Here is a 27,993-nt window from a genome sequence, read left to right on the forward strand (position 1 = left end):
TACTTTATTCTCTCACCACTCCCTAGTGGATGGTAGGGAATGAAATACCACCTGTCGCCACATGTCGTGTTGACAGACACCGAAACATACCACCGCGCTCGCCAGAAGGTGATCACATGGTTATGGTATTCATCATAGGCATATGATGGTCATGTGGTCGACAGGGTCTAAAGGTTGACATGAGTTTTTATTGTTTTTAGGGCGTTTATGTTGACAGAGATTAATATAGACACTGTCCTGCATCGGGCTCGGCACACTATTTTATTCTTCCACCACTCCCTAGTGGATGGTAGAAAATGAAATACCGCCTGTCGGCACATGGTTGCTGACAATTTAGTTAAAAAAAACATGTTGAACTTTTGACTATGTCGACCTATTGCCTGTCAACCTTTAGACCCTGTCAACTTTTTCTCTGTTGACCATTAGTGGCCGACCATATGACTGTCTATCATGAATCAGTCCAGATACCGATCACATCACACGTGTAGTCAGCAGACAGCACATACTGTACATGGCAGCATTGTGGAGGCACAGAGTGATGGGAGGAGTCTAAAATTACAGACAATTCAACAGATTTATCAGACTCCTTGAATGACTGCCTGAGATTAGAAAAGTCATCAGCCTGATGCTCAATAACATGGAGTCGCAACCCACTTTGGGGTCAGGACCCATAGTTTGAGAGCCGCTGATCTAATGGGATCCCACCCCCCTTCATCATAGACAATATAATCTCTGAGACAGTAGGAATCAGTGTAAGCGGTTCTTTAATTTACAATATATAACAAATATATTTCACAGCTAAGGAAGATGTTGCATGTAGGAGACGGGTGCTGTTATTTGCTTGCAAAGGCCATGATCTGCTCCTGTGAATGACAGATTCCAGTTAGGGCTAAGCACCATGGCGGCTGCTCACAGCACAATTGATGACATGTTACTTACTTTTAGCGGAGGGACTGCATTTGTCGCCTGAAGCCCCAGAGTCCGCAGCAGTACTATAGAAGGCTGGCTTGTGTTGTACAATCTCTTTAACAGGTCGATGGCGGCCATTAACGGAAGGTTGTGCCGCTGCCGTTCCGTCTCGTACTGCAGAAGGTGCCTCGTGGAGCCTACAAGAGAAAAGGCAGAAATACTTGCAGAGCAGATACAAAGGATCCTATAACCGTGATAATTGCAGACATGTCCTAGGTAGTTGTATGAAGCCATGATAAGGGAGAAGTGAGCCAGAGGAATAGTGACCCATGGCAACCAATCAGCTGCTCTGTATAAATTTTATATTATGCAAGTGATGTTCATTCCATGCAGATTGGTTGCCATGGGCCACTTCTCCCTTATCACTGCTTCATACATGTATCCCTAACTTCTGTAAACCCTATTATTAGGGATTATTATCGTCTAGTGTGTATAGGGCTAATGCTTTGGGGAGAGAAAGAACCAGCTCCTGTCATTTTCACTCACAGCCTGTAATGACTACTTTACCTCTCTCTGACATACTTGCCTACCTGACCCTCTACATGAGGGAGAAAATGCTCTGTTCCTGGACTTCCCTGGTAATGTATGATTGCCATCACCTGTGGTGAGTTAGGTAATAAGAAATGTGTTTCACCACAGGTGATATAGGTGAGGAATCCTACATTACCTGGGAAGTCCTGGAATAGAGCATTTTCTCCCTGAAGTAGAGGGACAGGTAGGGCAGTATGCTCTCCAATACTTAGTTCACAGGGGCAGATTTATAAAGTTCTGAAGTGATAATCTGGCTGGTACTTTATCACCGGCCAATCAGCTTCTAACTCACGTTAGAGACTGAGGGGCAGATTTATTAAGCTCGGTGAAGTGATAAAGTGTCTGGTTTTTATCACCGGCCAATCAGCTCTTAACAGTCATTTTTCAAACCAAGCCTGTAACAAACAGACATTTTATCGCTTCACCGAGCTTAATAAATCTGCCTCTATGGGACAGAGTTATTAAGCCAGATGAAGTGATAAATTGGCCGGTGATAACACAGCACCCCCAACTGCCATTCTTCAAACCCACTTTGAGTTATCACCAGCTACTTTATCACTTCACCAGGCATAATAAATCTACCCCTGGGTCTGAAAAACACTTGGGAGCTGATTGTTTGGTGATAAAGTAGCAGACACACTAACACTTCACCAAGCTTAATAAATCTGCACCCCCACCCCAATATTTTGGGAAAAATCTTACAGAAACTTCCCTGATGTGAAAACATGGAAAAATTAGAATTCCGCCAAAAAGAAGTGGAGACTTTGACCAATGCAACCAATCAGCTTCTGCCTATCAGTTTTAGAATGCTATCCTGAAGTTGATTGGTTGCTAAGGATGCAGCATGGTATGCAGAATAATGAGGAGCAGTGTCTGGACCAGTATTGTAGTTACCTAAATCCCGTCCATCGAATGCTGCACTGCTCAGGTGATCCAGCAGACTAGCCACGTCGCCGAAGCCCATATTGACACCCTGGCCGGCCAGAGGGTGCACTCTGTGCGCAGCGTCCCTGCAAAGAGAGAGACAGTGCGCCACTCATTATTACTAATGCTGTATCATCAGACAACTCTAAGCATACACTGTCACCTCACCCAATCAGTGCCACTCGCTGGCGGACATATTCAGGGGAGTGGCCCAGCCCCAGGGGGAAGGCCGCTCTGCTGTTCTTCCCCAGCTGCGATACGCTGGGCGGCAGCTGTCGGGCTGAGGTTCCAGAAGGCATTAAGGAGGACAGAGCTGAGCGCAGTAATGAACCAGCGGATGTAATAAAGTCTGAGTGGTGATCGCTGCTCCACTGTGAAGAGAGGAGAGATGCGGAAAAGCCTTTAAGGTGGGACTCACAGGGCGCGCAGTGCCAGGTCTGTCAGTAAAACATTTCCTATATAAAAAAAAACACACAACAACAACAACAACTACTCACAAAAGCTGAATTGACGGCGTCCACAAAGCTCTCCTCGTCCATCGCCAAAAGCTGGGAGGCGTGCTCAGGAGATGTGGACCAGACCAGGGAACTGCAAGTGTCAGACAGCTGCCAGAATAAAGACATATTTACCTCTCAGGAAACACTAAACACTTGTTCCTGACCGCTGGTGTAACAGAATGCACCTACTGTACGCATAGCAATACACAGGTTACAGGGATAGGAACTGTAAATGGGGGCGATTCGATTCATCACGATGTTCATAGCACCGGGACGGTAGTCTCAGAGCTATTCATTAGACCCCGATGTTAAGCCCAACCAGAAGATTTCTTCTTGCACCCCTCCTAGGAGACGAGCTGTCTTTAGCGTGGCACAAGCAGCATCGCGGCCGGCACTTTAGTCACAATAGGGCAGATGTATTAAGCCTGGTGAAGAGATAAATCTTTCTCCACCAGGCTTAATACATCTGCCCCAATAACTGCCTTCCTCCGACTTAACACCTCGTTTAAGGTGTGGAAACTGGCATCTCCTGAATAAGAGTAGGGTGCAACTGAATCGCCCTGGGGTTAAATACTTTTGCCATCATTGGGAGAGAACCAGATTGTTTCCCCTACATCAATGGCACAGCAGAAACAAAGTTTTTGTTTTTTTTGCATGGTGCCCGGACACAAATACCTCCACCCCCATGTTCTGATTGGCCTATGGGCCAGTCAGTCAAAGGGAATGGATGAACATCGGTAGCTAAAACTATTGATGGTTGTCCATCACATAGTTTGGCAACCATCAATGGTGACTGCACCGATGGCCATTCCTAAATCGCCCCCCCCAGAGGAAGCAGAGCGAAGCGCATATTGTATAAAATGAAAATTGCTCTCCGCGCAAGAGTAAACTGGGAGTACCCATGCAAGAGAGACCAATCATAGAAAAAGAAACAAAGGGGAGGGCACATTGTATGGAGGGAGAAAGGCAGACATGACAATAGTGAGGCACACGCTCTAATACAGGTTTGTCTATCCTCCATACTGTTAAGGCCCCCATACACTATGAGATTTATCTGACCTGTAAAATTGCATGTGATTTCCCTTGAACTCTCCCGGCAGCTTCCCAGGAGGCCTACGTACAATTTGAAACTTTTTTTTAAGGTGACATTTTTTACATCCAATTTGTGTCAGATAAACCACATGTGATTTATCTGACGCAAATTGGATGTGCTATGAGATTTATCTGTAATGCCCCTGCCCTTACTATGCACAGTTGTAGTGCCCATTACATATTATGCCCATTGTTGTAGTGTGAATTACACATTATGCTTACTTTTGTAGTTCCCTCTTCACATTATGCCCTCAGTTTTAGTGCCAGTTACACATTATAATACATTAAATAGTGTGACACGCCCCCTACACCTCTAATCCCGCTGCACTGTTCTTTTTCTAAACCCTTAACTACTGTAGCTGCTAAGTCCAAGGGGGGACAGCCATAACATTGTATATAGGGTGTGCAGTGCAGCCTGTACAAATGGCCTGCAAAGCAACAGTCAGTGCATGGCCCAACCTACAGAAATTCTCTTGTAAATAATTGGGATCAGACCAACCGCTTGTGGCGCTGCTGCTAGTGAGCTGCAGTGCTATGGGGAACCGTGGTTCGCGGTTTAGTAACCACGGTTTGGAAACAAACGCTAAATACTGGCATGACCACTGGGGGTGATCATAAAACAATTGTATTTAGCCATTACACATCCTGTATGCATAGAGAACAGTACCCACCAATCTAAACAATCCTCATACTGTACAAGGACCTCATCCTGTCTTGATATATTTTTCACTGTCAGCCTCAATTGTGCTACATTAACACACTATTTTGAGATGCCTACTGGCCATGGGAAATTTGTTAAAGTAGTATAATGGAAAATAACACTTAAGTAGCAGACCTGAACATGAACCTTCAGGTTAGCCACACAATATTCAGACAAATTAAAAAATACGATAAGTGGTGGACACTGCTGCTACAGATGGGAGAGAGCACCGCAGCTGCAATGTCCTGCGCGAAAGTGAGTGGTTCTCTACACTGAAATCAGGCTTGAGCTCCGTTGAGGCACAGCTCCAGATTGCTTATGCGGCTCTAGTCTTCATGGACTCCTGTGCATCGGTACACTGAAATCAGGCTTGAGCTCAGGCGGAGTACGGCGCCTGATTGCTTATGTGGCTCACCGTGGACTCCTATGTTTATATTTTTATAACATAGGAGTCCACGGTGAGCCGCATAAGCAATCAGGCGCCGTACTCCGCCGGAGCTCAAGCCTGATTTCAGTGTAGAGAACAACTCACTTTCGGCGCAGAACATTGCAGCTGCAGGGGTTCCTCTCTCCCATCTCGTTGAGCCTGCTTCAGTTCTTCTTCCGGTGATGTCCTTCGGCTGATGGTACTTCGGGGGGCGGGGGTCAGGAGAAGGAGAGTCCAGAGCTACACAATAGATATATATCGGATCTGACCCATCATGGGTGCTTTTAAACACCCATGATGTGTCAGATTAGGATATATCTTATGTTCAGCAGGTCCGACGCCCTGATCCGATCTGATTCGCACGGGACCGCGCATCAGATCAGATGTCAAACACATGAGATTTTCGCCCGATTTCACCGATTAATCGGCCGAAAATCGCATAGTGTATGGGGGCCTTTAGTCTCATTTCCTAATTTGCATTCAATGTGCTGCCTGTGTACCAGGGTACGCACTCACTCTACCAGACTTAGCACATCTGCCACACATGAAGTGGAGAGAGGAAAAGTTCCAACCAATAAAACAACCGGTAACATAGCAGTTAGGAGCTGATTGGTTGGTACTCTCTCTCTCTCTCTAAGGCTTAGTACATAGACCCCTGTGTGTGTAGCACACCGATTGGTTAGAAACCTGCTGACACTCAGGAAAGGTAAGTTGGTATGAAACTCCTCATTGTGCCGGATATAAGGGTTTGTATGGGAATCGCACAGAGTACACCCAAAAGCCAATCATTTTACTATAGAGACAACACATGGGTGACAGGAAAACCGGTCTTACCGGTAAGAGAGCGATGGGTCCGCTTGGAAGGAATCTTTGCCAGGCCACATTGTTGTCAGTAGACTGCAAAAGAAAACACAACATTGGATGTTACAACAGTGTAATTATTTAATCTCAGATCACCTTAGTCACATCATGCAGAAACAGCCAGTGTGTACAGCGAGATCCCCTCCAACAATGTCTCTCTGGACATTATATAGTCATAAACACGATTCTTCACACAGCAAATGAGACTTGAGACTCGATGCAACTAGTGGGCTCAAACAGGGGCCAGAATGAGCACCAATCGCATGAAGGGGGCGTGTATGTAGTGAGTGTGTAGTGGCCAGGATGTGCACCAATTGCATGAAGGGGAGTGTATGTAGTGAGTGTGCAGTGGTCAGAATGCGCACCAATCTTATGAAGGGGCGTGTATGTAGTGAGCGTGCAGTGCACCAATCCCATGAAGGGATGCGTGAGTGTTCAATGGCAACATAAGTACAGCAAAGACGTTTTCTAGATGGGTCATCGTAAACTGAGAATAAAATGGCTGCCAAAATGGCTGCCTCCTGAAAGGGTCTGGCATTTGCTGTAGGTGTAAAAGTTGATGGCAATAACTGAGAACTGCTAAAGGTGACTGCACCAGGTTTAATATACCTTTGAAAAACCCACCCACTTATATAAGACACTTTTTTTACTGTTTTACTAAATTTTAATGTCTGGAGCCATAAAAATGGGAGTCATTGATATCGCTGTCTGGCCAGCGGTCTGTAATGACAAGTGCCGCCGACACGTCCGTTACTATTGTTTTGTAGTGACTATGTTGTCGACGCACCTGTGCCAGCTGCTCTGTAGTGAGAATATCAGCAGCACTGCTGTAACGGATGCTCTGTAGTGATAGTTGGGTACTTGTTTCCTAGCACGGCGCCTGTCGTGGGTGATCGCATACCTTAACTTTTTCTGCTATTTTTAGCCTTTTCCCCGACAATTAAAAAATCGCGTCCATCGCATACCTTAAGTTAAGGTCCCGATGCGACCGACGCGATTTAACATTGAATGCATTGTATTCAATGTTAAATTCCTATGTAAAATCGGGTCCATTGTATGCCATTATAATGGCATACAATGCGACGGATGCGATGGACCTGATTTTACATAGGGAACAATGTTAAATGGCACAATGGACCAGATTTTTTATTGTATACCCACCCTGATGGGTAATTTGTATGTGAAATGCCCCCCATTGTTAACACCCCCCCACGATGAACGCCAACCCGAAGCGTGGCAAGCGCAGCGAGCCCACGAGGGGCGGCGGTACGCGTCCTCCGACCTTTTCATACCCCCACTATCCACGTCGGCATGGAGTTGATTTCATATAGTGTGGCGAGGGGACGCGTAATACCTGTGAAGTAATGCTCGGTGGCTCGCTGCGCTCGTCACACTATATAAAATCAACTCCATGCCGACGTGGAAAGTGTTGGTATGAAAAGGTCGGAGGATGCGTACCGCCGCCCCTCGCGGGCTCGCCACGCTTCGGGTTGGCATTCATCGTGGGGTGGCGTTAACAATGGGGGGGGCATTTGGCCCATCAGGGTGGGTATACAATTAAAATTGGGGTCTAGGGGTCATTTTACATTGAATCCAATGTAAAATCGGGTCTCACAGACCATTTGACATTGGTTCCAATGTAAAAAAATCGAGTCGGTCGCGTCGGCGATTTGGTTGCCTGCGATGGACGCAATTTTTTAACACCCGATGGATACAATTAAAATCGTTGGCGCCGTGCTAGGAAACAAGTACCGATAGTTGTTTTCCTGCACTTACCTCAGACAATTCCAGTGTTGCGACCACGGCAACATGATTGTAACTCCACTGGATAGATTTCATTCCTGCTGCACTGCGGACCATGGAATTTTGCCCGTCTGCACCGATCTGTAAGAGGTAAATACTACAGTTTGTAAACAGTGCAGATATCAAAGATTGGTGGAGACCATTTTACCAAAAGACAAACTAGAAGGAATCTCACCCCTCGTGTAGCAGTGGCCCAAGCAGATCACCATCAGAAAATCACGGTCATGAACAATACACAAGAGGCCTTACTTCATTCGGGGGGGGGGGGGGGGGCGAGGTTTTTCTTCTGTGCATGTGTACACGCTGGGTGCGAGTGGGCATGGCGAACGCTAGATCGCCATCCTGTTCGCAACTAGCATTGGGGTGTGGGGCGGCAGCGATGGGCTGAGCCAACCGGAATGCCCAGAGTTTCATGGGTGTTCCCATGAAAACACTTGGCGTTCCCATGGAAATTAGGCAGTGGTGCGGGTGCGGGCAGCTGGAGTCACCAGATGTCAGCTACCCGCCCTGTTCTCCTACTGGGAGCATGCAAAGCTAAAACACTAGAGCAGTGGTAGCCAACCCTAGCCCTCGAGAGCTACCAACAGTGCACATTTTCCAGACAACCTAGCTGCTGCACAGGTGCACTCATTACTCACTGACACATTTTAAAAGATACACAGATGGAGCTAATTAGCTCACTTGTGATTCTGTGAGGAGACCTGCAAAACATGCACTGTTGGTAGCTCTCGAGGTCTAGGGTTGGCTACCCCAGCACTAGAGAGTGTCTTGGTTTTGTGTGCTTCTTCCAAATCATTAGATGATCCCTGTACCCAAGGCTGCGAATGGATGTTTATGCAAAACATCCATTCGCAGCCATGCGGGGAACTCAGCAAGCGAGGTGGGGGCGGGCGACTGTGCGAGCGGCAGGTGGCGTTTTAACCACTGGCAATGCTGTGAAATTCGCAGCGTTGCGTGTGGACCAGAGTAAGTTCCAAGGTGTCAGGGTAGGTCTTTACCAACAGTTTTGTATGTAGCCTCTGTCCATCCGCCAGCTCGATCTGGACCCAGGGACTGCCCTCTGCACTGTGGTAAGGTGCTGGCCAGGTGTATCCAACAGCTCGACTCCGATAGAGAACCTCAACTCGCTCTGCAATCACATGGATAGAACAGAATATAAACTGCAGATGTCAGTACTATTTACTAAACCGTTTGTCATACAGACCCAGGTTTGTTTTCAGAGACCCATTGCACTGAGACATGACCCTGCAATAACCTGCACGTGATTAAACATCTCATCCATTCAGCTGATAAATAGAAGGGCGGAGAGGCCGAGATGCTCAGCTGCCCAGCACTCACCTGACAATGAATCCAACTGTCGTGTAAGTGCGGCTGTGATAACGTCATTCTCTATGATGTATCCCATCTCTTCCATTCCTTCCTTATCAAATGTGATCAGCGCATCGGAGCAGGCGTCCCACACCTGCAAGGGAGCAGCAAAACCACTATGATGGTTACCAGCGATTGGTTCTCTCCATAACGTGCACCATTGAACCCGAACAAACAGCTGAGCTCTTCTACACACACACAGAACCGCCCTCCCACCTGCATTCTCTTGTAAGGTTTCAGCCTCATTGAGCAGATATGATCCCAAGCTCCGAAGCCTGTTGGTGGTAGAAGAAGAGGTGGCGTTAGGGTTAAAGGGGAAGCAGCGGAGCAGGACATGACTTCCTCCCGTGTACTCACTGGCCAGCAGCGTGGCAGATCCTGGGGTGATAGAACTGACTCGGTTGCTGAATTGCTCAGGTAAGTGGTCACATGCTTTCTTTTGTCCCGCCTCCAGTAAAAGAATTTTCTTGTGGCGTAAGTGGGGATGAGAGCCTTATTACATGGAGGGGGAAAGAGAATAAACATGTTACAGATGAAGTAAAAATTAGGTTCAATGCATTTTAAATAGCTACACTGAGGCTCACTTTGTGGTAATGATGGAAATACCACTCACAGATGTCTGCTGTATTACTGGAGGCTGATAATGCTGCTGCCTTACAGTGGCCGCGCACACTGGGGTAGATGTATGAAGCACTTCTCCTCTGGCTCACTTCTACTCCCTTATCACTGCTTCATACATCTACACATCGGTCCCTACCTCCAGCTGCAGTTATTATTCCACTGCCTCATGTATCATGTGTTCTCCAAACCTTGAAATCTGGCCATACACCCCATGATATAATCATCCACAGCCTGAAAACAGCTGAGTCTGGATTTTGTGGTTTGGTTATGAGACCTGTACGATTCCTCTGTCCATCATGAGGTTAATGTCAAGCTGTGAACAGCCGAGATCTCCGCGTGTGGCATATTGAATGAAAGCGCTAAAATGCACAAGGCCCTCGCTCCTCCCCTCACCGGGTTATCTGCTATGATCATGCACCTCATGGCTGGCTTTAGTTTGTAATCTGATTTCAGCAGGGCCATCCCCTTAACTTCTGTTGCTTAGTGGACTTTGGTTGTATTATGATCCCCTGAAGTTACAGTGCTACATGTGTAACGCTTTATAGAAAACAACAGAATATAATCAAAAATAATTCAAATGGTAAACAAACTTTCTAAACACAAAAGAACACAGACCGTTAGCAATTCTGCATCCGGCTGAGTTTACAACACCCTTATGACACCTATTTGCAGTTTATGCAAATTCTGAACAGCCACTGTACTTCACAAAGACCCCCTGCGGTCAGCGGCTGATTACGAGTCCAGGCAAAAGGAATCTGTCCTAGATATCTAGTGGAGCACTATGCAAATCAGCATTTAGTTCGGGAACCTTTGGACAAGTTGGGCTGATTAGGAAACAGAATTCTTGTGCCAGTGTGCACCACCACATGCCGTCCTGGTGCACCACCACATGCCGTCCTGGTGCACCACCACATCCCGCCCTGTGCACCAGCACATTCCAGGCAAACCCTATATAATAGTAAATGGCCAGGATCAATAAATGCTGATAACTAGAGACCGGATTATATGCATTTCAGTAGTAATTGCATATTTCACCTAAATGTCCTGATTGTGCATATTTTTACTGTTTTTGGAGGAACGCTGAGCGTCGGCGGCTGAGTGTGGCCAGTACAACAGTATCCATTCCCCTTTTTCTGCTATCTGTAAGCCAACTCCTCTGATAGGCTGACAGAAGCGCCCATCAGAGGAAAGGATTGAGTGAGCGGCATGTCAGCGCAACGGGGGGGGGGGGGGGGGGGATGTGGGTGGAAGAGCTGATACGCTGCTAAACAGTGCAGTGTGTAACGTAAGCTCTTCCAGCTACATCCCACAGCCGCCGCGCTGACAGGCTGCCCGCCTCTGCTGACACGCGGGAAATCATTGCGCGCCGTGCGGGTGCTGGAAGCCGGAGTCAGTGGCGCTTCTGAGCTACAGTAAACAGTGTTCTCAACCACACAAGAGTGAGAGTGGGCCAACGGTGAGTGTTACTGGCACTTACAGTGCAGTAGAGTATTTGTGTCACTGCTGGGGGCATTATATCAATGTATCTGCTGGGGGCATTATATCAATGTATCTGCTGGGGGCATTATATCCATTTATCTGCTGGGGGCATTATATCCATTTTACTGCTGGGGGCATTATATCCATTTATCTGCTGGGGGTATTATATCCATTTTACTGCTGGGGGCATTATATCCATTTTACTGCTGGGGGCATTATATCCATTTTACTGCTGGGGGCATTATATCCATTTTACTGCTGGGGGCTTTATATCCATTTTACTGCTGGGGGCTTTATATCCATTTTACTGCTGGGGGCATTATATCCACTTTACTGCTGGGGGTATTATATCCACTTTACTGCTGGGGGTATTATATCCACTTTACTGCTGGGGGTATTATATCCATTTTACTGCTGGGGGCATTATATCCATTTTACTGCTGGGGGCATTATATCCATTTATCTGCTGGGGGCATTATATCCATTTATCTGCTGGGGGTATTATATCCACTTTACTGCTGGGGGTATTATATCCACTTTACTGCTGGGGGTATTATATCCACTTTACTGCTGGGGGTATTATATCCACTTTACTGCTGGGGGTATTATATCCATTTTACTGCTGGGGGCATTATAAATATATATTTTACTGCTGGTCATATACTGCTTACTAATTGTATGCTGATTTAAATAAAAAAACTATAAATTACTATATATTTTGTATTTTTTATTTTGAAGATTTTGAAGATTTTCCTGCATATTTTAAGTATTTTTCATGCATATTTCAAGCTTTTTTTGTTGCATATAATCCTGTCTCTACTGATAACAGAGTCTAAGGGGAAGATTCAATATAGGGAGCAGGCAGCAAGCTCACGAGGTAGAAAAGGAGACATTAGTTACACCTCGTGGTTGGCTCATTTATTTCCCTCAGTTAAGACCCCACATGCAGAACTGTTGTATGTGAAGGACACAAGACATCTTACACTGGGTCACCCATTAGCAGCACTCGCCCGTGGTATAACCATAATGAAAGCGCTTTCCTCACCAAGAGCACAGGCCATTGCAGTGCCGACCATGCCCCCACCAGAAATAACGGCATCATAGAGGGAGGAGGCTGCAGAGCTGAGTGCCCGGTGGGATTCCAGAAGCCTGAAGAGACAGGGGTGACGCGACGGACGAAGCATGGCCCTTGCAGGTTACCAGTCCTCTGTGGAGATATACAAAGCAAAATCTCATTTAGACACAACATTATTAATGCTATTGCTATACATTGTAAACAGCGGACAAAGGGCCTGGTGTGGGACAATCACTCAATCTTGTTTCTGAAAATGAATAGCCATCACGTGAGGGGGCACAGGGCGACAGGAGCCATCGCGTGAGGGAGGGAGCACAGGGCGACAGGAGCCATCGTGTGAGGGGACAGAGTGACAGTAACCATCGTATGAGCAGAGTGACAGGAGCCATTGTATGAGGGGACAGAGAGAGACAGGAGCCATTGTGTGAGGCGGCACAAAACGTCAGGAGCCATCGTGTGAGGGGGCACAGAGCGACAGGAGCCATTGTGTAAGGAGGCAGATTGACAGGAGTCATTGTATGAGAGGATAGAGTGACCTTGATATACAGACACCTATATTCCTGTTGTTACACAATACACTTGGCTGGTGACTGCTCTGTATTGCATATCACTATAACAAACGTTACACCCCAATAACTATGACACAACGTAAAGCGTGCACCCCAGTGTCCCGCCACCCCCTGTGTGTAACGATATATGTACAGCACAGTGTGTGTGTGCCACAGCTGGAGGGCGAGGGGACCCAGGTCGCACCTGTCAGCCGCTTCGGTCGCAGATCTGATGACGTCACGGGTACCCAGCGCCTCGTACTCCGGCGCGGTAGTGATTTGTGGCAACGTCGTCCACTCAAGAGCGTGCGGACGCGTGATCCGCCCACGCCTCTCGCAGAGGGCAGGGGGTTAGCCCTCAGGTCGCAGATTTTTTTTCCCAATTCTAATATGGCAGCCCGAGTCTCCTCCCCGTGGGCGCGTTTGTTTGTGGTATCCACGACGACGCTCGTCCAATGGGAAGCTTGGAAATAGCTGCATTGGGTGCACTTAGCCGGGCTGCAGATCGAGAATCCGGGACCGGGTGAGTGACTTGAGGAGGACCCCAGCATGAGGATGAATAAGGCTTGGGGTGTCCAGGACACTTAAGACTATGGCGCCATAAAAACCAACGTTTGGGATAAAAGGATAGGGACTGGTGTCATAGTGCACAATCCTTTAGCAGGTGTATACATCTCCTATATATTTGGCTACATCTGTCACTCAAAGTGGGTGTCTGTGTCTATAACGCTCTGTTCCTGGACTTTCCTCTTAATGTGTGATTGCCTTCATCTGTGCTGAACACCTTTCTGAGAAATTAACCTGTTTAAAACAGGTGATGGCAATCATACATTAAGGGGAAGTCTAGAAACAGAGCATTGTGTCCCTCCTGGAGAGGGTCATGTTGGGAGGTATGTGACAGAGAACCAGCCCAGTGAGCCCACAGACAGTGCCAGACACCCACTGCCTTCCCATGTTGCCCAGCACTGCTACTCCACAGCCACCAGGTGAGCGCCCCCCTCCCGCGATTTGCGGCAAAACCTCCCCCCCCGCGCCCCTCCCGCGATTCGCGGCAAAAACACCCGCTCCCCCGCGACCCCCCCCTACCGCGATTCGCAGCAAAAACACCCCCGCGACCCCCCCTCCCGCGATTCGCTGCAAAAAGAACCCCCCCACGACCCCTCCCGCAATTCGCGGCATAACCACCACCCCGCGACCCCCCCCTCCCGCGAATCGCGGCAAACCCTCCCCCGTGACCCCCCCGATTCGCGGAAAAAACACCCCCCCCCCGCGACCCCCCTCCCGCGATTCGCGGCACCCCCCCGCAATTCGCAGCAGCCCCAGGATTAAATGGCACATGCAAAACACTGACATGGCTATGGTCGACAATGAAAAAGGTTGACATGAGTTTTTGAAGATTTATTTTTAATTTTTTTAATTTTTTCATATTCATTGTCATGTGTCGACATGGACACCAATGAAGTGGCACACTTATGTCAACATTTACATGTGTTGACCTTTCTGTGTTGATTTTTTCTTGTGGCGATTCGCGTCACACCCCCCCGCAACCCCCCCTCCCGCGATTCGCGGCACCCCCCGTGACCCCCCACCTCCCGCAATTCGCGGCAACCCCCCACCGGAACCCCTGTGAACCCCGCCCTCCCGCAATTCGCGGCACCCACCCCCGCGACCCCCCCTCCCGCAATTCGCGGCACCCCCCCGTGATTCGCGGCAGCTCCAGAATGAAATTGCACATGGAAAACACTGACATGGCTATGGTCGACAATGAAAAGGGTTGACATGAGTTTTTGAAGTTTTTTTGTCATTTTTTGAATATTTTCATATTCATTCTCATGTGTCGACATGGACACCAATGAAGTGCCACACTTATGTCAACATTTACATGTGTTGACCTTTCTGTGTTGATTTTTTTCTTGTGGCGATTTGCGTCACACCCCCCCACCCCCCCCCCCACAACCCCCACTCCCGCGATTCACGGCACACACACACCTACCCCGCGATTCTCGGCACCCCACCCCGTGACCCCCCCTCCCGTGATTCACGGCACACCCCCGCGACCCCCCCCTCCCATGATTCGCCGCAACCCCCACCCCGTAACCCCCCCCTCCCGCGATTCGCGGCACCCACCCCCGCGACCCCCCCTCCCGCAATTCGCGGCACCCCCCCCGCGATTCGCGGCAGCTCCAGAATTAAATTGCACATGGAAAACACTGACATGGCTATGGTCGACAATGAAAAAGGTTGACATGAGTTTTTGAAGTTTTTTTTTTCATTTTTTGAATGTTTTCATATTCATTCTCATGTGCCGACATGGACACCAATGAAGTGCCACACTTATGTCAACATTTACATGTGTTGACCTTTCTGTGTTGATTTTTTCTTGTGGCGATTCGCGTCACACCCCCCCCACCCCCCCGCAACCCCCACTCCCGCGATTCACGGCACACACACACACCCCCCGCGATTCTCGGCACCCCACCCCGTGACCCCCCCTCCCGTGATTCACGGCACACCCCCCGCGACCCCCCCTACCATGATTCGCCGCAACCCCCACCCCCGCAACCCCCCTCCCGCGATTTGCGGCAACCCACCCCGCGACCCCCCTCCCGCGATTCTCTGCAATCCCTCCCCTCCCGCGATTCGCAGCATCCACCCCCCCCACAACCCCCCCTCCTGCAATTCGCGGCACCCCCCGCGACCCCCCCTCCTGCAATTCGCGGCACCCTCCGCGACCCCCCCTCCCGCGATTCGCGGACACCTAAGTTGCAATACAGGGCATCTTTCATACAATTCTAACCATATTTCTCATATACAAACGTTCACAAATTAAGGGGGCGCAGCCCCTTACGACGGTGTGAAGAGCGCCCGTAGGGCGCGATGAATCACCTAGTACATAAATACATACATATAGGGAAGCGTAGGGTGCATTTTGCCAATGACCTAACTCCCAACATGACCCTCCCTAGGAGGGTGCTCCTGGACGTCCTTCGTAATATGTGATTGTCATCACCTGCAATCACCACATGTGCCACAACAACCTCATCATATGCCCCTCAGACCATCCACATGTGCCACAACCTCATCACATGCCCCTCAGAACATCAACATGCGCCACAACCTCATGACATGCCTATCAGACCATCCACATGTGCCACAACCTCATCAGATGCCGCTCAGACCATCCACATGTGCCACAACCTCATCAGATGCCGCTCAGACCATCCACATGTGCCACAACCTCATCACATGCCCCTCAGACCATCAACATGTGCCACAACCTCATGACATGCCCCTCAGACCATCCACATGTGCCACAACCTCATCACATGGGGACTAAGTAAAAACCGGACCCGGATAAGACACCGGAACGCCGGACCAGACATCAAACTCTGCATTCCGGAGCTTATAGTGTCTGGTCCGAGGGGTGTCCCATGCGGGGGGTGTCTTGTCCGGGGGGATACCTGTGATTGCTTACACCAGGGACATGGGGAAGGGGAGATTACAGCCTCCCCGTGTGGTCTGGAACGTTCCAGTTTTTATTACACCCCCGGACCATGCGGTGAGGCTGTATTCTCCCCCCTCTCCTCTCCCAGGTGACAGGTGCGAGAGCAGCCCCATCAGATGGAGCACCCCCGGACAGGACAACCCCGGACCGGATACTACAAGCTCCGGAATGCAGAGTTTGATGTCCAGTCCGGCATTCCGGTGTCATATCCGATTCCGGATTTTACCCATACCCCATCACATGCCCCTCAGACCATGGGTCCTCAAACTGCGGCCCTCCAGATGTTGTGAAACTACAAATCCCAGCATGCCTTGCCACAGTTTTGCTATAAGGGAGTGTTAAAACTGGGGCAAGGCATGCTGGGATTTGTAGTTTCACAACATCTGGAGGGCCGCAGTTTGAGGACCCATGCCTCAGACCATCCACATGTGCCACAACCTCATCACATGCCCCTCAGACCATCCACATGTGCCACAACCTCATCACATGCCCCTCAGACCATCCACATGTGCCACAACCTCATCACATGCCCCTCAGACCATCCACATTTGCCACAACCTCATCACATGCCCCTCAGACCATACACACGTACCTCACAGCTCATCACATGCCCTTCAGACCATACACACGTACCTCACACCTCATCACATGCCCATCAGGCCATTCACATGTATCTCAAATCTTTAAACCTCATCATGTGCCCCTCAGACCTATCCTAGGGTTGCCACCTCATGTACCATTGATTCCTGGAGATCTAGTAGCTGTACAGGCTGCTGGCAGGAGCGGGGTAGGCGGTAGTGGTAAAAGAACAGCAAGAGAACTGAGAGTGGGGGACAGGAGCAGTGCGGAATGTCAGCACGGGCAGCCCCTCTGGTCTCCGCGCTACTCCTTGGTGGCAAGAGACACGAAAGCACTGGCGCAGCGCCAGTGTCATGACATTACAATGTCAAAGTGACATGGTAAGGGAGGGGGTTTGGTGTGGATGGACTTTTAAATTATAATTTTTTTCTAGTTAAGTGACGACAGGTGCCATCAGCTTAAAATATATTGTCACCACAGCCCAGCAGTGAGTCCATGAGCCCTGGGACCCCTCTGATCCCCCCTCACTTGCCATTCCGTTCATGTTGGAAATAAGGGTACTTGTTTCCTAGCACGGCCACACCGATCATGATCTTGGGCATCGCAGGTAAAAAAATCGCGTCGATCGCATCGCATGCGATGCGACCGACGCGATGCCCGCGATTTCCCATAGGTAACAATGTTAAATGCCTCAATTTTCCCAAATCAACATAGGGAACAATGGTAAATGGTCCAGAAACCCCCCAAAACACCCCTGAACAGTGAAATGGCCCCCCAAAATTAGTTAACGCCACCCCACGATCAACGTGAACCCGAAGCGTGGCAAGCGCAGCGAGCCCGCGAGGGGCGGCGGTACACGTCCTCCGACCTTTTCATACCCCTACTATCCACGTCGGCGTGGAGTTGAGAATAGAATAGTGTGGCGAGCGCAGCGAGCCACCGAGCCTAAAGCGTGGCGAGCGGACGCGGATACCTGTGAAGCCCGCGAAGGGACGCGTTTACCTGGGAAGGTATCCGCGTCCGCTCGCCACACTATTCTATTCTCAACTCCACGCCGACGTAGATAGTAGGGGTATGAAAAGGTCGGAGGACGCGTACCGCCGCCCCTCGCGGGCTCGCTGCGCTCGCCACGCTTCGGGTTCACGTTGATCGTGGGGTGGCGTTAAATAATTTTGGGGGGCCATTTCACTGTTCAGGGGTGTTTTTGGCCCATTTACCATTGTTTCCTATGTTGATTTGGGTAAATTGAGGCATTTAACATTGTTCCCTATGGGAAATCGCGGGCATCGCGTCTGGACCATTTAAGGCTTTTTTAGCCGCCTATGATGCGACCGACGCGATTTTGACTTTTTTCAATGCATTTCAATGGGAAATCGCGGGCATCGCGTCGGTCGCATCGCAGGCCACTAAAAAATTACCCGCGATTGTGGCCGTGCTAGGAAACAAGTACCGAAATAAGTTATGCCTTGGATTTTCTTTAAGAACAGTGTCCCCTAGCACTTGTCTGAGTACGGTACAGTCCAGTGTGTGTGTACCCCAATATGGGATACGGTCATTTGGTCTACAACAACTAGGTCAACAAGCATGACCTCTCCGGGATTAGTTGACTCAGTTGTTGAAGACCAAATGATCCACACCATCCAATATTACTATTACCTGGGGTCAGTCTGTCCCAGTTGTGCACCAGTATGTAACCAGCTGGTGACATTTGTGCTCGGTGTCTCTGACCAATGACCGACATGTCTCCAGCTAGATGTGCAATGACCTGGAAGGATGATATCGGTGAAGCAGCCCAGGGAAGAGTCGCCAGGCTGATGGACTATTTGGATGCAGAGGATGGTAGCCAGGAATTACAGGACATGCTGCAGACACTGAAGAACCGGAACAGCATTTATGTGCAGGAACTGAACGCTCTGTATGAGTCTTATCGTCCACAGACAGCCCTGGAACACAAGGACTCTGCTATAGCACATGTATTCTCCAATGGTGCTGTAGATAGCCACCAGGATGAATATCTCCGGGGATTCCAGAAGTGAGTCCTAAACACATTATTATGCTTCCTGTATGTTTATTTCCCTTATTTGTACCTGTTACAGAACCCAGGAGGCCAGTATGAAAGCATCTCACCAGTGGGTCCATTTAATATAATCGCATATGCAATGTGATCTGGGCAGTATTTACTACCCAGGATCGCATTGCAATATGTGACCCTATCTCCTGAATGCACGTCTCTGCAGTCTGCTTCTCCAGGGGAGTCTACACATGGGCGGGCAGCGCTGACGCCGCACCGACCGCACAGGCAAAATGCGGAGTAGTCCGGAAAGTCTGAGACAAACTGTGGGGTTATTCAGACCTGTTTGCTTCTCTGCTAATTTGCCACATCCTGCAGTCAGATAGCCACCGCCCCACCAGGGTAAAATCCCACCCTGTGCAAAGCTGCAAAAGGCTTGCGAAAATATCGCAGATCAGCGATTAGCTGCAGACCCATTCACAACTCACCATGTAATGGTTTTCACAGTGTGTGCAGTCTGTACGTAGCCCACCACCTACTCATGTGCGACTCATCGGACCAATGTCACACTCCCTCTGTGACAATGCCTGGGCAGGCCTGCTTTTTCCCTGACACGCCCATAAAAGATCTGGTTACCACCCACTAACGCGGACTTCCTTTCAAGCAACCTTGCGATTAAAAAAAACTCTGTATTTAATCGCCGGATGGCTTCGCGCTTGCGCACTATGATTTGTACACAGTTGATCAATAATCGGCCAAGCTGCAAATTCGCAGCTCTGTGATCAGGTCTGAATAATCCCCTGCATCAGTCTCTGGGGATAATTCTCTCATTCTAATTCGCTCGTGTCATCCTTTTTCCCTTTGCATGTCGACTTTTTGAAGTTCACCTAGACACTGCTGGGAATAAAGCTGGCACATTTGCAGTTTTGCATACGTACACCATTACGGCTTTTATAGTCAGCTGACTTTACGCCTGTGATTTTGGAGCTGTTGCCTCCAGTATGTACCCTGTATGTTTAAAAGCACTTACCCCTTCAGGGAAAGGAATTGGAGCCAGCACTCAGCAGTTGGTGAAAGAAAAATTGTGTTTTAATGCAAAGACGTAGTTTCAATGGTGACAGCTGTTATCCTGACAGCTGATTCAACTGCTCCTTGGCAGTTTTCATCAGAGGCACACCTTGTATGTTCTGTATAGTGTAATAATTAGCGTGTTCAGGATTAACAAGCTGATTTCTCTTATTTCTCACAGCCCACCCACAAACACAGTCCCAAAGCCTAAGACCTCCAAGAAAGCCCCGGAATTCACGGTGCCCCGCCCTTTCCACATGACTATCCGGGAAGCAGAGAAGCGAGAGAAGAGGTCTACAGCATGGGCTGAGCCAGAAGATTCCTGGGATGAGGACGATGCTGAATGCTTAAAGAAGTTCCGTGCCCAGCCCGTGCCGGCCCACGTTTTCTTGCCTCTCTACAACGAGATCATGGAGCAATTTAAGGAAAGGAGGAAATCTGGGCTCCAGAATCGCGCTGAGCTGCTGGCGTCCACGCAGAAGCCATTCCGCTTTCTCTCAGAAGAGAGAAGGAGACAAGCAGAGAGGCCAGTCACAGCCCCAATACAGAAGACACAAAGCGTCAGGAAAGCGATCCCCAAATCGGTCCTGGACCCCACAGTCAGTGACAAACTGAGAGGTGAGACCTGCGCTGCGCTGTGCATAACGTGACGAAGAACCAGGCCCTGTGATTGGTGACTGTAGAGGGAGGCGGGCACTGGTTTACAGGTGATACCAGTACACTGGTCAGATGAATGACCCGCGTGGCAGGAAGGCGCCATTTACCCCTCTTACCCCATTCTTTTCTCCACAGAAGCTGAACTCCTAAGAAAGATCAATGGTCAGATAAGGGCTCAGGATCTGCTGCAGAGCTCCTCGGCTCCTATATCCATCAGTCGCACAATCAGGGACCCACATTCCAGAACCAGCCTGACAAGCAAACAGCGGCATCTGGATTTCTTAGATAAGAACCTGACCTTTCAGCCTCGCACAAACCCCTCTGTCCCGGACTTCCAGGCACTGTACAGAAGCTTCCAGAAACTCTCTATGGAGAAGCAGCGGGTCTGCGAACCTACAGTGAACAAACCCTTCCTTCTGCGAACGTCCCGCTTGAGGGATAGGAAGAGAAACAGCCGGGCAGAGGACATGCAGGTGAGACGTCCTTCTACAGAAGGAATGGATGGGGGCACTCCAGCTGTTGTTGACCTACGCATCCCAGTATGCCCTGCAACAGTTGTAGCATGGCCAAATAGCAAAACTGAAGCATGGCATAATGAGATATGTAGTACAACTGGAGGGCCAAAGATTCCCCATCCCTGTTCTATAGTCATACAGCAAGGGGGCATATAGAAAATTTAGTTGCACTGCAGGCATTCTACACAATACCTTACTGGGGTGAGATCAATGTGTCAGGAAAGAGGTTTAGCTCAGAGCTAGCCAATCTGGTTCTTGTCTCCCAGATCTCTTAGCTGGTGCACAGGTGCAGTCATAACTGTCACGTCTCCCAGACCACCTAGCTGGTGCACAGGTGCAGTCATTACGGTCACGTCTCTCAGACCAGCTAGCTGGTGCACAGGTGCAGTCATTACGGTCACGTCTCCCAGACCACCTAGCTGGTGCACAGGTGCAGTCATTAGGGTCACGTCTCCCAGACCACCTAGCTGGTGCACAGGTGCAGTCATTACGGTCACGTCTCCCAGACCCCCTAGCTGGTGCACAGGTGCAGTCATTACGGTCACGTCTCCCAGGCCACCTAGCTGGTGCACAGGTGCAGTCATTACGGTCACGTCTCCCAGACCAGCTAGCTGGTGCCCAGGTGCAGTCATTACGGTCACGTCTCCCAGACCAACTATCTGGTGCACAGGTGCAGTCATTAGGGTCATGTCTCCCAGACCACCTAGCTGGTGCACAGGTGCAGTCATTACGGTCACGTCTCCCAGACCCCCTAGCTGGTGCACAGGTGCAGTCATTACGGTCACGTCTCCCAGGCCACCTAGCTGGTGCACAGGTGCAGTCATTACGGTCACGTCTCCCAGACCAGCTAGCTGGTGCACAGGTGCAGTCATTACGGTCACGTCTCCCAGACCAACTAGCTGGTGCACAGGTGCAGTCATTACGGTCACGTCTCCTAGGCCACCTAGCTGGTGCACAGGTGCAGTCATTACGGTCACGTCTCCCTGACCAGGTAGCTGGTGCACAGGCGCAGTCATTACAGTCACGTCTCCCAGACCAGGTAGCTGGTGCACAGGCGCAGTCATTACGGTCACGTCTCCCAGAGCACCTAGCTGGTGCACAGGTGCAGTCATTACTGTCACGTCTTCCAGACCACCTAGCTGGTGCACAGGTGCAGTCATTGCGGTCACGTCTTCCAGACCACCTAGCTGGTGCACAGGTGCAGTCATTACGGCCACTACTCCCAGACCACCTAGCTGGTGCACAGGTGCAGTCATTATGTTCACGACTCCCAGACCACCTAGCTGGTGCACAGGTGCAGTCATTATGGTCAGGTCTTCCTGACCACCTAGCTGGTGCACAGATGCAGTCATTACGGTCACGTCTTCCTGACCACCTAGCTGGTGCACAGATGCAGGCATTGCTGTCACGTCTCCCAGACCACCTAGCTGGTGCACAGGTGCAGTCATTACTGTCACGTCTTCCTGACCACCTAGCTGGTGCACAGGTGCAGTCATTACAGTCACATCTCCCAGACCACCTAGCTGGTGCACAGGTGCAGTCATTACAGTCACATCTCCCAGACCACCTAGCTGGTGCACAGGTGCAGTCATTATGGTCACAACTCCCAGACCACCTAGCTGGTGCACAGGCGCAGTCATTATGGTCAGGTCTTCCTGACCACCTAGCTGGTGCACAGATGCAGTCATTATGGTCAGGTCTTCCTGACCACCTAGCTGGTGCACAGATGCAGCCATTATGGTCAGGTCTTCCTGACCACCTAGCTGGTGCACAGGTGCAGTCATTACGGTCACGTCTTCCTGACCACCTAGCTGGTGCACAGGTGTAATAATTACTAACTGTCACATTTTTAAACGTGTGCTGCAATGAAACCTAAATGACACATTCTACACATCCACAGGTGACCTGGAAAACATGGAATGTAGGTAGATCTCGAAGACTGGTTTAGCCTATAGGACACCTCTTTCTACCAGACTGTGTCTAGTACAGTGGTGGGCCCTGAATTTCCCTCTTGAATGTAAGCTCTTGTGGGCAAGTGCCTCTACTATTGTCGTTACATAATTATGTGAATTGCTATACATAAGCTAGTCTGTGCTTAGAACACACATCACAATGACATAAGTACAGCAGTTTATCCCCTATGTACAGCAATGTGCAAAGGCTGGGGACCTGCAGAGTAGCATAGCGGAATCCCCTCCCTCTATGATAGTGCTTATATAGCCAGGTTCTCTAGCCAGAATATCACATTTTACTGTAGCATCTTCTGTCTTTCTGCGCTCCGCGTCATTAATGTTGCTGGTGATTTGTCAGAGAACAGATGACACTGTCTATAGGATTCGATCTCTTGTGTTCCATGCTATTACGGAGCACGTTACTCTGTCTGCAGGAAGTTCTTCAGGACTCGCAGCCTGTGAGATATTCCAACCATCTCTCCAGCTTGTCTTCCAATACCCTGCCGGTGTATATAACAGATACCACCAAGAGGAGGGATGTTGCCATCAGGTATGTCCTATCTAATCAATATTGGCTGCATAGAATTTCTTTCTGGTGGGGACAATAATAAGTATGGTCTTTACAGCAGCAATATAACATCAACCTTTTCCTGTAAATATAGTACCTTCTAAGCTTGCATTTATAGACACTTTTACATAGCTACAGCTTAGAAGTCTATCTCCTTTTCAAAATCTCTCTGGATGGAAAACAAATATCATGTGATGGCAGAGGGGAATGAAGGGGGAGGATGTCACAGTGAAAACAGAGCAGTGACCCTGTAAAGTTTTCATGATGTGTCACATATTACTGTAGTAAGATAATATTATACACCCTGCAGATTGGTCTTTACCTTAAATTCCCCAAATGACTCATGCCCTTTTCTTTATAGATTGCTCTGGCCTAGGATGAGAGTCCTCATTAACATGGTTGCTATGTATTATATTGATGAGATTCTCTCTTATAGGACGTCACTAGAGGAACGGGATAACGAGGACAGAGAGCAGGAGAAGTGGCTGCACAAGCACAGACAGAAATGCCTCAGAATGCAGAAATCGGTGTCCAGGCGAGCACGAGCGCTAGACAAACATACGCCGCTCGCAGACGCCCATAAGGAGAAGCTGAGAGAGAATAGGTAGGTGACTTCCCCCAGGGACCCTGAGACGGTTCTGCTGAGCACAGATCACGGCTGCTGGGGAGTCATAGAAACAGAAGTTTTGCAGCAGAGCTGCCATCTGTCCAAACCTGCTGGAGTCCAAGTCAGGTGGCATTAAGCATTATAACCCAGAGATAGGGTAATGATGCGCAAGTCACTCAATGAAGTAACCCCCCCAAAAAAACAAAAAAGTTCAATAATTTGCAGTAAAAAAAAAAAAGTTATGAGAGGCTTACACACGTGTTTCACCAAAGGCGGAATGTCCATGATATCTGCCTATATCTCATCTTCAAGGCACGCTAAAGCTGGGTACACACATATATCATCGATCACATGTCCGTCAGCCAGTGTGTACCAGCGATATAAACAAGAAAAAGAAGTGGCGCTGGTAGTGATGAAATAATCATACAAATATTTAATAACAATTTAAAATAACATATCATTAGACATTCACATACAATAATAAAAGGTGGACAATAATAAAAGGTGGGTCAATAATTGGACCGGAGGCTGAATGGATTGGACCCAAGCAAGATGGAAATGGGTAGTAGCTGGGGTAATAAGGGGAGTTGCCCAATAGTTACCACTGTTGGTGATTGTGATCCAGTCCCACAAACAGATTTCCAATGGTCCTCGAATGGGTGCGAATGTGGGGGCCACAGTAGGTTGAAGGCCCAGTAGATGTTGTAGGGCTGTAGACTGTTTAGGCCGCAGTCTCCCACATCGCTTAGAGACTCCAATAGGGGGATAGGATCAAATGGCAGGTGTCCTCAGGGTTGGAAATTTTAAGACCAACTGGTCAAAGATCTCAGTCTGTAGTGACCAACCGTGATTCCTGCTTGGAGAGATATCCACGTGGTGTCAATTCCCGCCACTGATCCTTCCCACCCTCAGCTACATGCGGCCAGGGATACAAAGAGCTTCTAAGCCACCCGGAGATCCACTGCTTCGCCGCCAGAGAGCCTAGGTTAGAGTGGGCCCCAGTGACCCATAGTTGTTTAAGGAGCTAAGTGACAATTTTTTGCTTGCATTGTATGCCACCCTGTATTTAGGCGAGGCAGCTATTTATGTGGCCACCCTTCAGCAGCCGCGGCACGGCAATCTTTGTGGCTGCGCTCTTGGACGGCGGACCCGGACTCCAAGAAAGCCTTAGAGGAGCTTCCCTTCGAGGGCTCCCTTATGTTTGGGTCCAAACTAGATAAAATAGCTACGGTAGCAGATTTCAAGGCAGCTTTCCTACCTTCTGCTAGACACAATGTCCCCGTGCTACCTTCCACTTCCAGGGTACGGTTAGGGGGAAGATTCCTTTTCTAGGGCACAACCCCAAGTTGCCAGGTCCTCCAAACCCAAGGGCAAGCATCCCTGGGCCACCAGGCATCCTGACCATAAGCCAGAGGACAAAACCTCCGCATGACGGGGCGGGCCTCCACCTGGGGGATCCCAAGGTGGGAAGCTGCCTGTTGGGGTTTTCAGACGTCTGGCTGGCATCCATGACAGACACATGGGTTTGGGAGGTCGTCTTCCAGGCTACTCCTTAACCATACAACAGTGGACTCTCCTCACTGCGGATGCCAGTCTCCGCGGGTTGGGGGCAGTGACTTACCAGTGATCCATCCAGGGACTATGGAACTCACAGGAAAGCTAACTACCCATCAATGACCTCGTACTGAGGGCAGTCTTCCACCTCCTTTGCTTGGTGGAACCCTGGCTCCAAGGTTGCCCAGTGCAGATCCAGTTGGCCGGATTGCGCTGGTCTACTTTGAAGGTAGAGGTTTCGGCTTTGTCCATCTTGTTCTGTAGGAAGTTAGTATTGTTACCGGATGTCTGCACATTCATGCAGGGCGTCCTGCATATCCAGCCTCCATTTGTTTCCCCCGGTTGCCTCGTGGGATCTTTCCCTGGTACTTACTGCTCTTCAGGCCCCACCATTTGAGCCTTTGCGGTCAGTGGACTTTTGTTGGCTCATTTGGGAGAGTGACCTGTCAGCTCTTTCTTGTCAGTCCCCGTTTCTGATCTCCCACTCAGATCAGGCAGTTCTTAGAACTGTTCCTTCTCACCTCCCTAAAGTGGAGTCCAGGTTTCACGTCAACCAAGAGATTGTGGTCCAAGCCTTTCAGGGGCCGGGTGCTTCTCCTGCACAGTCTTCATTGGCTTATGCATCTATGTGCTCCACACTAAGTCCTTCTGGAAATCGGACTCTCTCTTTGTGCTCTATGGGTTACAAAAGAGGGGATGGCCTGCTACTAAGCAGACGATTGCCCGCTGGCTTCGCTCTGTCATCAGGCAGGCATACTTGGACCTGCAGGGTACAGGCTCATTCCACTAGGTCTGTGGATGCATCTTGGGCTGGTGCAACAGTTGAGCAAATTTAAAGCTCTTTCTTCGAGGACGTCAGGGGCCACAGGGCTCCCTCCCTGCCACGCCTGCTTTAGTTCCATTAATGATATAGTTACCTAGTTCCTCTGTTGTGCGCACTAGAATGTGTTTCTGTATGGTGCTTCTCTTCTTTCTCTCTTGTCTCCTGCCTTGGCTTGTTAAAAAACTGGGCTGCCTGGCCTGGAGGCCGGGTAGAGAAGGGGAGGAGCCTGGTCTGCCTGGGGGGTACTCTTGGGTAGTTGGAGTGGGAGAGAAGCTTCCAGCACCCAGCGTTAGCCTGTGGCCCCTGACGTCCTCCAAGAAAGATTTAACAGGTAAGACAAATCTCCTCATCACCACTTTTGATATAGAGAGTATTTACCTGTGAAGGTGGACAGGAATGTCATTGTAACTGTGCTGGGTCTTGTAGGCAGTCTGAGCGGAAGAGAACCCAGGAGTATAAGGAGGAGCTGCAGCAGATGAAGAGGCAGGTGGCAACAAGACCATACCTCTTTGAACGTGTGACAAAGGTAAATGGTCAGATTCCATATACAGTACCGTTGTGTTCCGGAGGTGCTGCATCTTCAGTTATACATTTCCCTCTATGTCCTAGGGCGGGGCAAGGAAGGATGCTGGGTCCCAGATTACACGCAGGCCACAGCCAGCCAGGAGGATGCCGGGAAATACAGACCCAGACCTGATGGATAATGGCTGGGATGAGGACACCGAATCACTGTGACACCTGCAACACATGTATAGTCAGACTGATTCAATGTCACATTTTTTGTTGATCATAAAGTCGATTTTCTACATAGTTTAATTTAGCAAAACCATTTAGTTTGATGTTTTTAAGGCGGTCGGGCACCAAGTGACTGGTGTGCTCAGGGTGTGCAAACACTCACTGACCAGTGCCCAGAGACTGGTGCTCTAAGCAGGAGGGAGCACTCACTGACTGGAGAATAATGTAATTACTACTGGACTAAGACTTTATTACATCACTTATTACTACATATGGCGCCAGATTCTCTAAGCTTCAAAAGTGATAAAATGGAGAATTATAAGCAGCCAGCCAATCAGCGCCTGTGTGACATTTTTCAAACACAGTCTGTGACATGACAGGTAGGAGCTGATCGGCTGGCTGTTTATCACTCTCCATTTTATCACTTTTGAAGCTTAGAGAATCTGGCCCATGGTCTTTTGTGGATTTTTACTGTATGCATATATCATTTATATGGTTACTTTCTATAAAGATTACTCTTTAGC

The 27,993-nt window shown here is 49.3% G+C and overlaps 2 protein-coding genes across 3 annotated transcripts; one reads left to right on the forward strand and one right to left on the reverse strand.

The window, feature by feature from the left end:
* Positions 1-746: 746 nt before the first annotated feature.
* On the reverse strand, positions 747-13,273 carry COQ6 (coenzyme Q6, monooxygenase). The gene is made up of 13 exons (XM_083166475.1): positions 13,101-13,273; positions 12,318-12,479; positions 9,530-9,664; positions 9,389-9,447; positions 9,143-9,266; positions 8,803-8,933; positions 7,778-7,885; positions 5,975-6,037; positions 2,922-3,029; positions 2,593-2,795; positions 2,395-2,510; positions 940-1,106; positions 747-863 (listed from the first exon to the last, which is right to left on the reverse strand). The coding sequence occupies exons 2-13, from the start codon at positions 12,454-12,456 to the stop codon at positions 834-836; spliced, it is 1,383 nt and encodes a 460-aa protein (XP_083022601.1). The 5' UTR covers positions 12,457-12,479; positions 13,101-13,273; the 3' UTR covers positions 747-833.
* Positions 13,228-27,783, forward strand: FAM161B (FAM161 centrosomal protein B). 2 transcript variants are annotated; one of them, XM_083166473.1, is made up of 8 exons: positions 13,228-13,418; positions 18,733-19,011; positions 20,240-20,676; positions 20,851-21,188; positions 23,617-23,732; positions 24,187-24,354; positions 27,161-27,260; positions 27,344-27,783. In XM_083166473.1, the coding sequence occupies exons 1-8, from the start codon at positions 13,351-13,353 to the stop codon at positions 27,467-27,469; spliced, it is 1,632 nt and encodes a 543-aa protein (XP_083022599.1). In that variant the 5' UTR covers positions 13,228-13,350; the 3' UTR covers positions 27,470-27,783. The 2 variants fall into 2 exon arrangements, with proteins under 2 accessions (XP_083022599.1, XP_083022600.1); XM_083166474.1 differs by having other exon boundaries at positions 13,267-13,418; positions 18,729-19,011.
* The last annotated feature ends 210 nt before the right edge of the window (positions 27,784-27,993 follow it).

The sequence above is a fragment of the Crinia signifera genome, chromosome 12 (assembly GCF_055691185.1).
Source record: "Crinia signifera chromosome 12, ASM5569118v1, whole genome shotgun sequence".
NCBI lineage: Eukaryota > Metazoa > Chordata > Amphibia > Anura > Myobatrachidae > Crinia > Crinia signifera.

Bases quoted from the DNA above. Each gene is read 5' to 3' on its own strand.
- COQ6 (XM_083166475.1), bottom strand. From the start codon at position 12,456: ATGCTTCGTCCGTCGCGTCACCCCTGTCTCTTCAGGCTTCTGGAATCC. The intron at 9,267-9,388 runs GTGGGAGGGCGG...GCTCCCTTGCAG, and splicing joins AACCTTACAAGAGAATGCAG to GTGTGGGACGCCTGCTCCGA. The intron at 864-939 runs GTAAGTAACATG...TGTCATTCACAG, and splicing joins ATGCAGTCCCTCCGCTAAAA to GAGCAGATCATGGCCTTTGC.
- FAM161B (XM_083166473.1), top strand. From the start codon at position 13,351: ATGGGAAGCTTGGAAATAGCTGCATTGGGTGCACTTAGCCGGGCTGCA. The intron at 20,677-20,850 runs GTGAGACCTGCG...TTTTCTCCACAG, and splicing joins AGTCAGTGACAAACTGAGAG to AAGCTGAACTCCTAAGAAAG. The intron at 23,733-24,186 runs GTATGTCCTATC...TCTCTCTTATAG, and splicing joins AGGAGGGATGTTGCCATCAG to GACGTCACTAGAGGAACGGG.